Genomic DNA, 11,815 nt, shown 5'->3' with positions numbered 1-11,815 from the left:
GTTATGACTAGCTGATACTCATACTCTTATAGGGTGCTCATTATGTCATTCTACCTCTCTATCTGCAGAGTTAAGCTCTGGGTTAGGCCTCATTTAATACCTGCCTCTCTGTAAGACGGTATTAACACTCAGCTTACACTCTATGGCACTGACCTAGGATGACCCAACACTACACCGGCCTCTCACCTCACTATTAGGTGGTGAAAAGTCAAACTGACCATAGATCAGGAATTAGAATGAAGGTAAATTCTACATTCCCTTACCCTCTGAGATGGCGTCGGTGAGTAGGTATTCCGCCTGGGGTGCGTAGGGTGTGTCGGCCCGGAAGATGTTCCTAGAGTTGGTGGGGGGCGTGACCTCCTGACACCCACCGGTGACCTCAGCCAGGTCAGAGAACAGAGTCACTCTCTCCTGGAGGAGCTCCAGCACCTCCCTGTCCTTCTGCTGGATGTCAGCTAGAAACACATTCGAGTCAGTAAGATGCATCTTCAGGTCTAAAACAACTGAATATTCAGAACGATGCAGATGTTGTCTATTAAGGGAAGCTACATAGACAAGTGTAGCACAGGAATGATATAGAAAGAGAAGGGTGGAGGAGTGTGAGGAGAGGAGAAGAGGTTGTACCTCTGAGTCGGCGCAGTAAGGCCTTGTCCTCTGTCTCTATCAGGGGGAAGTCCTCTCTGGACGGACAGCTGGAGGGAGGGAGAGAGAGTGAGTGAGGAGAAGGTGAGGTATGGTCGGAATAAGGATAATGCCAGGGCATAAGGATTCCAGTAAGGATAATAGAGAATTCTCAAAATTGAAATCGGCAATGTTCTGAATGAGATGAGTAGGTGTGTGTTTGTGTGTATTACAGGAACTGACCTGCTGACTGTCTGCTGTATGAGTCTCATCCAGTTGTTCCTGTCGTCTCGTGAGGCGCCGTGCAGCTCGTACATCTCTGGGGGGGTGGAGTCACTGATCAGGAACATCCCTCGCTCCTGATTGGCTATGTCCCTCACGATCAGGTTCTTCAGAGACAACACTGCAGGCTTGTCCTGAGAGAGAGAGAGAGAGAGAGACCGAAAGGGGGAGGGGTTAGCTCTGTGATTTAACGCTTAGACTAAATAAAGTTAGATGTGTGGAAAGGCAAAGACAGAAGCAATGGAGGACCTGCTGAACAACAGTCAGAAAGCAGAATAGATGAGTAGAGGAGGATGAGTCAGATGGGTGGAAAGGTGGGGCAGACTTACTATGCAGGGGAATAAATACTTCTGGTCCTTCTCCTGCATGAACACCAGGATGTCTGTCATCAGCAGGACCTGCACGTCTACATAGACAAACAGTGGAACATTGTTAAAGATACAAAGAGTGTGCAACCTTGTTATACACACTCACACTCAAAGATACACAAACAATCATACCCCTTTATCTCTCTCTCTCAGATACACACACACACTCCCTCCCTCCCTACCTTTGAGTCTGGATCCTTGCGTCTTCCACAGCAGTGTGCCCTCGTGGAGGAGCGTCCTGCGGAGCAGTTCCCCTCCCCTGAACACCCCTCCTCCCCTGACCTCTGCCTGGGCCCGGGGGTCCAATCTGGCCCTGATCTCCTGGAGCCTCTGGGTCCGCTCCAGCTCTGCCACCTGCTGGTCCACAGAGCTCAACAAGTCCCGGATCAGAGACAGGGACTGGGCTAAGGACTGGGCCTCCTCTTCACTGCCTGTTGGGGGAGGGGGGGTTATTCTACTGCCGTGTATGTAGTGATTATTCAGTTCTTATATGTTTTTGTCTACTCCCTGAGCTGTAGTGGCTGTTCTGTGCTTTTATGCTGTGTGAGTCTACTTACTAAGCTGCTATAGCTGTTCTGGTGTCAGGTCTTACCCTTGGTGTTGTCCAGGATGCGCTGGATTAGGACAGGGTATTTGGTGATGCGTTGAGTCACCAGCAGGATGCACTCCTGGATGCCATGGCGACGCAGCAGGGGCCCCCGGCTTACCCTCTGATTATGGGATGGATGAGATTTAATACAACTTATTATATATTTAAGCAATAAGGCCCGAGTATATTGGCCATTATAAACTGTCGAGCCCTGAAAGCTGATTGGCTGACATGGGTATGACAAAACATGTATTTATACTGCTCTAATTACATTGGTAAACAGTTTATAATAGCAATAAGGTACCTCGGAGGCTTGTGATATATGGCCAATATAGCACGGCTGTGTCCTGGCATTCAGCGTTGTGCGTAAGAACAGCCGTGCTATATCGGTCATATTCTTTTCTTAAATATACCATGGCTATATTGGCCACATACCACAAACCAAGGTGCCTTATAAACTGATTAACCTTTATTTAACTAGGGGATTCGATCTTGCAACTGGACTGGCTCTAGCCACTAGGCTACCTGCTGCCCCATAAATAGGACATTAAACAAGTATTTATAGCGCCATACCCGTGTTATACGTACTGATGCTGTTTCAGCCAATCAGCATCTAGGACACAAACTACAGTTTTATAACTGGGTAGTTTGTTGTGGGGCACGTACAGTTGTACGGGGGTTTGAACTTGCAACCTTCCGGTTACTAGTCCAACGCTCTAACCACTAGGCTACCCTGCCGTCCGAAAGAGAAGAGACTTGCTTGGGCCAAGAAACACGAACAATGGACATTAGACAGTAGGAAATCTGTCCTTTTGTCTGATGAGTCCAAATTTGAGATTTTTGGTTCCAATCGCCATGTCTTTGTGAAACGCAGAGTAGGTGAACGGATGATCTCTGCATGTGTGGTTCCCACCGTGAAGCATGGAGATGGTGTGATGGTGCTTTACTGGTGACACTGTCTGTGATTCTTTTTTAGAATTCAAGGCACACTTAACCAGTATGGCTACCACAGCATTCTGCGGCGATACGCCATCCCATTTGGGACTATCATTTGTTTTTCAACAGGACAATGACCCAACACACCTCCAGGCTGTGTAAGGGCTATTTGACCAAGAAGCAGAGTGATGAAGTGCTGCATCAGATGACCTGGCCTCCACAATCACCCAACTCAACCCACTTGTGATGGTTTGGGATGAGTTTGAACGCAGACTGAAGGAAAAGCAGCTAACAAGTGCTCAGCATATGTGGGAATTCCTTCAAGACCGTTGGAAAAGCAATCCAGGTGAAGCTGGTTGAGAGAATGCCAAGAGTGTGCAAAGCTGTCATCAAGGCAAAGGGTGGCTACTTTGAAGAATCTTAAATATAAAACCAAACACTTTTTTGGTTACTACATGATTCCATTAGTGTTATTTCATAGTATTGATGTCTTCTTTTATTCTATAATGTAGAAAATAGTAAAAATAAAGAAAAACCCTTGAATGAGTAGGTGTGTTCAAACTTTTGACTAGTACAGTAGATAGCAGTAAAGATATGTTAATTTTTGGGCATTTCATAGGAGCGTGATTGGACCACAAAGCTAGGACACTTATGAAAAGTTTTGAGGCCAGAACACATCCTTGTGACGAGTGTTAGTTAGGTAATGAAGCAGAAATAACTTGTTCATGACTCCTTTTTGAATAGAATATCTACAATGTGATAAGTTGTTTCTACCATTCAGTGTTATCTGTTCAGCACTCCTCCTAGCTAAGGCATGTGAGACACCCCTCAGCTGGCACCTCCTGACACGGACTGCTGAGCTCACATGCGCGCGCACACACACACTTGAATCATGCTCTTAGGCCTTCCCATTCTCCCCGTCTCTGTACCTCTAACCCTCCCCCCTGTGACCCCCCCACCCCGCCCGCCTCACTCCATCCACCTCTCTTGCTCGCTCTCTCTCTCTTACCCGTATGAAGTGCTGAAACCTCTTGTCTCTGGCCAGCAGTTCCTTGTATAGTTTCACAGCTTTGGGGTGGCGGCTACAGAACTCAGCATAGGCTTTCCTCATCTCATCTGCACACTGCCCTGAGAACTGAAAACACACAACGGGTATCAACTCAGTTAGTGTGTGTGTGCACAATATGTTTAAATTATGCATTGTTCATTGGGTGTTTAGTATGAATGCATTCTAATGTTAATGGACGGCAAAGTTGGTACATGCGTCTCGGGTTCTGTGTGTGTGGCCGTGGATGTTTGTTCTAACGCCCAGTGCGTTTCCTACCTGTTCAGTTAGTATATCCCCCAGTTGGTTGATAGTGAAGTTGGTACTGCTCCCGGGGGCTAGACTGTGTGTGCGTCGTGTCATAAGCTGGGAAAGGAAACGTGTGTGTAGCGCCATCAGCTGCTCCAGACAGGGGAAGACAGCGTGCGCCACGCCCGGCTCCAGCAGCACCTCGTCCAGCATGCCCTGCCGGAACACCCCCTCCATGATCCGCAGGGTCCTCACGTGGTGGAACTCTGTCTGGATCAGCTCTGAGAGGGGCGCGGAAGGGAAAACAGCGTTAGGGATATACAGTACCTTCACATAACACACAAACACACAGAGAGACAGAGAGAAGGGATAGAAAGAGATAGGAATATAGCAAGAGAGCAAGAGAGAGAGAAGAGGGAGAGAGAGAAAGTGAGAGAAATAGTGAGGAAGAGAGGTGCTCTCACCATAGATGACGTCCTGTCTCTTGATGACGTCTTTGCGGTGCGTCTGCAGGTAGGAGGGGTCTACGGCCCGGCTCCACGAGTCAGCCTCAAAGTCCTTCCCCTCCCTCTCCAGCTCCTCCAACATGGCAGCATAGTACACCTCCCCCTCGTCGTTGAGGGACTCCATTGACATGGCTCTGTTTCTGAAGTTCAGGGAGTCTGTGGACTGAGACAGGATCCTCCGCAGCCCCAACGGTGAGTCGTCATTCAGATTCCTGGAAACACATTTTTGAACACAACAGTTACACAACGTTTCAAACAACTTCATATCAGTGCCCTGCTTGCATAGGTTAATCAATTGATTACTCTACACAGCAGCCTGCTCACCCTGCAAGGTTTTGTGTGGAGACACTCTTGGAGAGGGAGAGGCCAGAGCGGACACGGCGAGAGCCCAGCAGGGACTGACGGAGACTGTCGGACGGGTAGATGGCTGAGCTGGGCCGCTCCTTCATCATAGGGGCTGGAGAAAGAGACAAGGGGTTCAATTGAACTTTTCCTGTCCAAAAGGATTTAAATCCATATGATGCAGTCAGTACTACATCCATACTGCAGTGGCAGCGACCAGCCAACAGGTGGCAGCACCCCTATATTCACATGCAGAAAGGAGGCATTAATTGCGAAAGAAGGAGAGGAAATAGGATAGAAGTTTTTAAGGAAAAGAGATACTAACTTTTGGTCCTCAGAGCTACGTTCGGCAGCGCGGAGCTGTTCCTCACCAGGGCTAGCTTCTGTTGCTGCAAAACCCACAGAGAAAACACGTTTAGACCAATGTCTCATCCAACAGTCAACCTTTCAAAGAACAAAAGGCCCAACTTTTGCTTTTCATACATTAAAAACCTTTCCTTTCCCCTCTCTTACCTTTTGTTTCATCTTGGCACAGTTGGCCAGTGTGTCTCGACAGCGGTTGTGGATGGTGACATTGCAGGCTGCAACACAGAAACACAAAGATCAATTTCCCCGACACTCCACAATATCTGCATATGCACTGTTGATAAGAATGGCAACTAACTTCGTGAAATCACAAGACTATTTTTGAGGCACTTGTCATTGCGGTCACGATGCATTGCTTCCAGAGTGACTGGTGAGTACACCTATCAAATGAAGTTGATAAAGGTGCCCACTCTTCCTGTTCCAGATAGGGTTATCAATGACACATTGTACATTTGATACATTTGATCTTAGTTTTTTTCTCCACATTTATTAGTTCTACCACTTTGATATTGAACAGTGCACTTTTGGGTAGGGCTTGCAAGTGAAGCATTTCACTGTACTTGTGCATGTGACAATTAACACTTGAAACCTTGAAACCTACGCTTTCTGACACCAATGAAAATGTTAGCACTGTTATTAAAATCTCTCCTATGCTTCAAAACACCCCTTCTCCCCTCCTCTCTTCCCTCAGCTTCCCTTTCTCTTCATTGTTAGAGGGGCTCCACTTCCTGGTACATGTTTTCTTGACAGGAAGTTCTCCTGGAATGGCGGTGGGAGGTTGAAGGGATGTCTGAGGCAGGTTATCGGTGTGTAAGTGCATGTGTGTGTGTCCTGAGTCCTGGGAGTGTTGTTGCGTCCATATGAAACGGCCTAAAAGTGTTTATGAGAGTTCTTGCCCACTACACAGGGTTGTCTTTGTTCTAAGAGCAGCCCAAGGCTAGACACACACACACACACACACACACACAGAATCTCCCTTATAAAACTCTACATATTCCTTTACTTTAGTCTTTCCCATGTCTCCGCCAAGATTACACATTTGCTACCAAAGCAGGCTAAATACAGCCAAAACACTTGTCAGAAGTATGCTTTGCTTTGGTGGGGTGCATTTCCTTGGTGCCGTTCCTATTTTCAACCAATAGTTTCCACACACATGAGAGGGAACATAGGGCTAAAAATACACTCTTTTCAGGGTGTGTTCTCCATAAAAGCCAACATTTTACAGAGCATGGACTCAGCTAACACGCTTTCTACTTAAACCTCAGAATGCGAGGCACACTGTGACCCATTCATCGCTCAAACTCTCACAACACACACACACACATACACAGGCTACAAACGATTTAAACATACTCAAAGCCCCTCACACACCACTCCTTACAGAAGGACAAACACATCCAGTAGATATTGTCCCCGATGCTAAAACAAACAGACTAGGCCCCTTGCTCACTAAACCAACATGCCAGTGTTGGAGCAACACTGTTGGTGCTGAAATGATGGCGGCCTTCTCCAAGGCTCGTAGAAACATTTAGAAAGTACTGTTAGACCCTTCCCCTAAAGCTCAACATCGCTGCTCGGAAACTAGACTGGAGACCCAACGAGATTAATGGCATACCATACAGAGTGGATCTACAACATAGAAATGCTTTGGGGTTTCAAATACTGCTTAGAATCCCCCTTCCTTATGACACTATATTATTTACAGTTCACTTGTCTTTAGCTAATTATCTTATTTATTTCTATGATAATACTGTACACTGAGTGTACGAAACATTACGAACACCTGCTCTTTCCATGACATTGATTGACCAGGTGAATCCAGGTGAAAGCTATGATCCCTTATTGATGTCACTTGTTAAATCCACTTCAATCAGTGTAGATGAAGGGTAGGAGACATTTTAAAGAATGATGTTGAAGCCTAGATTGGGTATGTGTGCCATTCAGAGGGTGAACAGGCAAGACAAAGGATTTAAGGCGCACCGGTTTGTGTCAAGAACTGCAAAGCTGTTGGGTTTTACACGCTCAACAGTTTTCCGTGTGCATCAAGAATGGTCCACCACCGAAAGGACATCCAGCCAATTTGACACAACTGTGGGAAGCATTGGAGTCAACATGGGCCAACATCCCTGTAGAACGCTTTCGACACCTTGTAGAGTCCACGACCTGACGAATTGAGGCTGTTCTGCGGGGCAAAAGGGCGAGGACAATTCAATATTCTTAATGTTTTGTACACAGTGTATACCCCCCAATTGTAAACTGTGTGTGAGTGTAATCTAGGACCCTCAGATGATGTCAAAATGAGCCAAACAACAATGGCCTGGTCGTCTTAATCTGAGTCTTAATCTGTGTCTGAGGAGGTAATCTCACACGTAATGACACAGCGCTACGCAGAGGCTACACACATTAAATTACACCCTGCTGGACACCCAGCAGGGCTCCTATTTGTCAGTTATCCGTTCATGCAGAGAACAATAAGATGTGAGGCAGGAAATAAACATGAGTTCAAATGTTGATGAAAACAAAAACAAAATGTCTTTCTCTGCAGTAATGGAATAAAGGGTCCCTGAAATGAATTTGAAATAAATAATAATAAATAAAAAGATACCTGTGGACTTCATTCAAATTCAAGCCAAACATTGTTATACATCAAGAACACGTACTTAATTGATTGAATACATAGACAATATTGTAAAATCCTCCCTGGTGACTCCAAACCGGAAACATCCACTCAGACATGAAATCAATGGATTCTCCCAAAACAGGCAGTGCTACCTACTCCACACACACACACACAGACACTCTCCCCCGCACCCAGCCTAAACATATGTCTCCCCTGTCCCAATTCACAGGGGACCTCAGATAGCAATCCCGATGTAGGACAATGTCATGACCCCGTATTCAAGCATCGCTGGGCCTCTGAGGCAATATGGCTCCCTATCAGACCACTGTGTTAAACAGGAGAGGTTTAACTGTGTTACCCTCAGCTCATTCATCACTCATTACTGTTAGGGACCACTAATATCTGTGGACGCAGAGAGGAAGAGGGATTGGGAGTGTGTCTGTGTGTGTGCATTCGTTCGTGCTGACCTGCCTATGTGTGTTTGTCTATGTGTGCGTGCATGTGTGTGCCTCTATGTGTGCATGCATATGTGTGTGTATGTGTGTGGGTGCACACTTCAGTGTGGCAGATTGCTTGTTAATCTCCCACACTCCAACTACCAGATGCACTATTTCCAGATTACAGTCGGGGAGGGTGGTAGCAGCTGTGTATTGGGGCAAGAGGGGGAGAGGGGGGGGGGGCTGTTTCAGATCCACCAAACAAAGAGAAAAGCCCCTCTCTCAACAGACAGTGGGCTTCATCATAGACCTACTGTATAATCTCCTAAACCTGCATTCTGTACTGTAGTTACACTATAGCTACTTTGTCATTCTCCATCTCTATATTGAGTCTTACAGGTCTAATGGTTGTGTTGCGTCTAATTATAACATATTAGCAAACTGAGATGACAGTGATGCGATAACACATGAATTAATGAAAAGGTAAAACTGCGAAAAATATTAGTTGAGTTCAGACAAACTGACTATGACTGACCCAAGGCATGTTTCCTAAACCAATTTAGATTCTTATCGAATCTAAATCTAATCTAAATCAAACAGACTCTAGACTAAAAATATCTTAACTGGCTCAGAATTTGAATATATGAATAGAGAATTCAACACTAAGGGAATTCCAAACCTGAAATAGTCTCACAGCCGGCTCACACCTCAGTCCTCCCTCCTACTTACAGTAGGCATCCACTCTGTTTCTATTCCCGTTCTCTCCATCTCCATCTGTATCTCGCCCCCTCCCTCACCTCCGGTGTAGTTTACAATGATAATGTATTCATGCCCCCTTCAGCCCAATACGCACACATACACACCCAGACCTGACCCTGTGAATATAATTATGCCCCCAACCCAAATCAATAGCCTATGACCGGTGTTCTATCTAAACTACAGCTGGTGTACCCCTTACCCCCCACTGCAATCTCTGAGCCCACCGTCTCTCTCATTCTCAAGTACCGGAACTCTCACACACACACAATACTCATAACCACTCACTCACTCACTCACTCACACACACAGGCGCACACAATACTCATAATCACTCACTCACACACACAGGCGCACACTCACAAACACACACGGGCACACACACACACCACTCTTTGGCAGCAGACATGTGTAATCACACCCCATGCCAAGAGCCTTCCCTCTCCCACCCCCATGCCCCACTGTACCCCCTCCCCTGTGCTCCCCTTCTCTCTCTGTCTGTCTGTCTGTCTCTCTCTCTTCTCTTTTATCTCTCTCTCTTTGAACCTCGTCTTCAGAGCTGTAGGGGTCAAGGTAACGAGGTCGAAGATGGAGCAGCTATTTCCTCAACTTGAAGGACAATGAACTTCATCCATACATCAATATTCAATCAAAATAGGTAATTGGGTTTGATAAGACAAAAGGCATCCCTCTTTCCCTTTAGGAATGTATGTTTGGATTGATTTAATGATAAATACAAATCTCAATCGACTATGACAGTCAATTGAATTGTCTTTGATGTTGCTGTGGGGACAGTGTAGTGTTGTTGCATGGTATAACACTCGTTTCAAAATGGGGTAAGCAAAACAAAAACACAATTCTCAGTATGGACTTCCTCTTTCTATTTCAGGCAAACTCCTCTCTGTCTGTTAGTGTCATCATGCATCATCCATCATCCATATGGCTTCGTCTCCTACTCTTGTCTTTCTGGTTCACTTGTTTGTTAACTAATATCTCTCTCTCCCTCCCCCTCGGTCTCTCTTGACCTGAGAACTGATGGCCCCTGAGGAGCCTTTTCACTCAATATGTTCTCCTCTACCTCCACCTCTTCCTTCTACCCCTGTCTTCCCCCCTCTTTCTGCTCTCTTTATCTGTCCACCCTTCTCTCTGGATCTTCCTCTATTTGTTTTCCCCGTTTGCCCTGGAGTCTGCCTTCTCCCTCCCTCCCCCCCTCCCTCCCACCCACTCCTCCCTCCCACCCTCCCACTCCTCCCTCCCACCCTCCCTCCCACCCACTCCTCCCTCCCACCCTCCCACTCCTCCCTCCCACCCTCCCTCCACCCAGCTGTTCCTCCAGGCGAGTGGAGAGAGGAGCAGGCCATCTGATCTGTGCTCCCCACACACTAACACTATTGTCTGGGCAGGGGAAGGGAGAAGGTTCTCCTAGAAGTCAACAGCTGATTGATTCTCAAAAGGAGGGAAGGAAGGAGAGAAAGAAGGGAAGGAGGGAGGGAGGGAGCAAAGAAAAACATTGAGAGGGTGCAGGAGGAATCCCCTCTCCTTTTCGCTCCCCTGCTATTCACTGTGTGTTTCCTTCCCTCTTTTGATCCAACTCTTTGGCTAATTTGTTTCTTCTACCTTTATGGACCCACACGTCCTACCTCATCTCTCTCTCTCTACCCTTATTGTTTGAATCTTCTTTTTCTAGCTCCAATCTCTCTCTTCTGCTGTTCTTTTGATCACCCTTTCTCTTCCAAAGCAATTTTGTCCCCCCCCCCCCCCCCCCCCCTTTACACTAGACAGCCACTAATCTCTCTCTCTCTCCCTCCAATATGACAACCCTGGGGCAAGATGTCTGTTGGTCCACTGATCTGGTGATGCATCAATACACCAATACCCCGATAATGTTATCGCTAATGACATTAGGCTTTTGTCTGGGCCTTGTGAGTGTATGTACTGCCTACAATAATGTGTGTGTGTGGTACTCACTGGGGCAGCTGAGGGCCTCTTTAGCGGTGATGCTTTTGTTGCAGGCGGAACAGAGGGTGGTGGCAGACACGGTGAGGGAAGTGAAGAGGTGACCGTTGCTGTAGCGCGCCTCCCGCTCCCGCGCCTCCTTCTCCCTCTCCTTCATCCGCTCCTTCTCTTTGTTCTGTAACCAAAGACACAAATCAGCGCCAACCGATGCAATCTGTGTGGATATGAACTGTTTTAACTCTCGCTCATCTCACACTGTCAACCGTTCTGGATATTCCACAGCTGTGAGATGCTTGTCTGGTGCTCAGGTCTCCTCATACTGTATATGCAGCATGCACTTTGTTTCATAGAGTAAGTTTCACTGGATGAGGACAGCTGGTGCATGAGGAATTGTAAATGTGGTGTTTTCAGGAATAGTATCTCTCTCTCTCCCTCCCACTCAGGGAGATTGACAGCCTGGGGACTGTCTTTAATCTCGTTGTTACACTACAGGGCTCTCCATGCTGCCTCAGCATAACTCGAAGCGCATTCAGCGTGAGAGTGTATTCCGTGTGCATGTTAGCAATTGCGAGTGCATGTGTCCTTGTGCATCTAAGAATGTGTGTGTGCGTGCACTATGCTAATTAGTGTAGGTGCATGTGCGGGCATTTGCAATTGTGTAGGTGTGACTCAAATGTGAATGTTCCGGTGTTACTTTGCCTCTGTAATATCCAGCTGTTCCTAGCATGGTGCCTTATTTTAT

General features: G+C 46.8%; 1 protein-coding gene across 4 annotated transcripts in view; it reads right to left on the bottom strand.

Annotated features, from left to right (window-relative positions):
- Positions 1 to 11,815, bottom strand: part of LOC110486531 (rho guanine nucleotide exchange factor 2) — a 49,797-nt gene that overhangs the window by 3,422 nt on the left and 34,560 nt on the right. For all 4 annotated transcript variants that reach the window (XM_021558216.2, XM_036945210.1, XM_036945218.1 and 1 more), the window contains 13 exons: positions 11,086 to 11,248; positions 5,452 to 5,519; positions 5,264 to 5,327; positions 4,921 to 5,053; positions 4,555 to 4,808; positions 4,121 to 4,371; positions 3,806 to 3,931; positions 1,864 to 1,981; positions 1,454 to 1,702; positions 1,233 to 1,309; positions 865 to 1,037; positions 625 to 692; positions 264 to 455 (listed from right to left, as the gene is read on the bottom strand). In XM_021558216.2, the coding sequence (XP_021413891.2) occupies positions 264 to 455; positions 625 to 692; positions 865 to 1,037; positions 1,233 to 1,309; positions 1,454 to 1,702; positions 1,864 to 1,981; positions 3,806 to 3,931; positions 4,121 to 4,371; positions 4,555 to 4,808; positions 4,921 to 5,053; positions 5,264 to 5,327; positions 5,452 to 5,519; positions 11,086 to 11,248 (1,936 nt within the window). The remainder of the gene's footprint in view (positions 1 to 263; positions 456 to 624; positions 693 to 864; positions 1,038 to 1,232; positions 1,310 to 1,453; positions 1,703 to 1,863; positions 1,982 to 3,805; positions 3,932 to 4,120; positions 4,372 to 4,554; positions 4,809 to 4,920; positions 5,054 to 5,263; positions 5,328 to 5,451; positions 5,520 to 11,085; positions 11,249 to 11,815) is intronic.

This window comes from Oncorhynchus mykiss, chromosome 2, assembly GCF_013265735.2.
Source record: "Oncorhynchus mykiss isolate Arlee chromosome 2, USDA_OmykA_1.1, whole genome shotgun sequence".
Lineage (NCBI taxonomy): Eukaryota > Metazoa > Chordata > Actinopteri > Salmoniformes > Salmonidae > Oncorhynchus > Oncorhynchus mykiss.
Note: the sequence above shows the minus strand (reverse complement) of the source record. Positions and strands in the feature narration are given on the sequence as shown.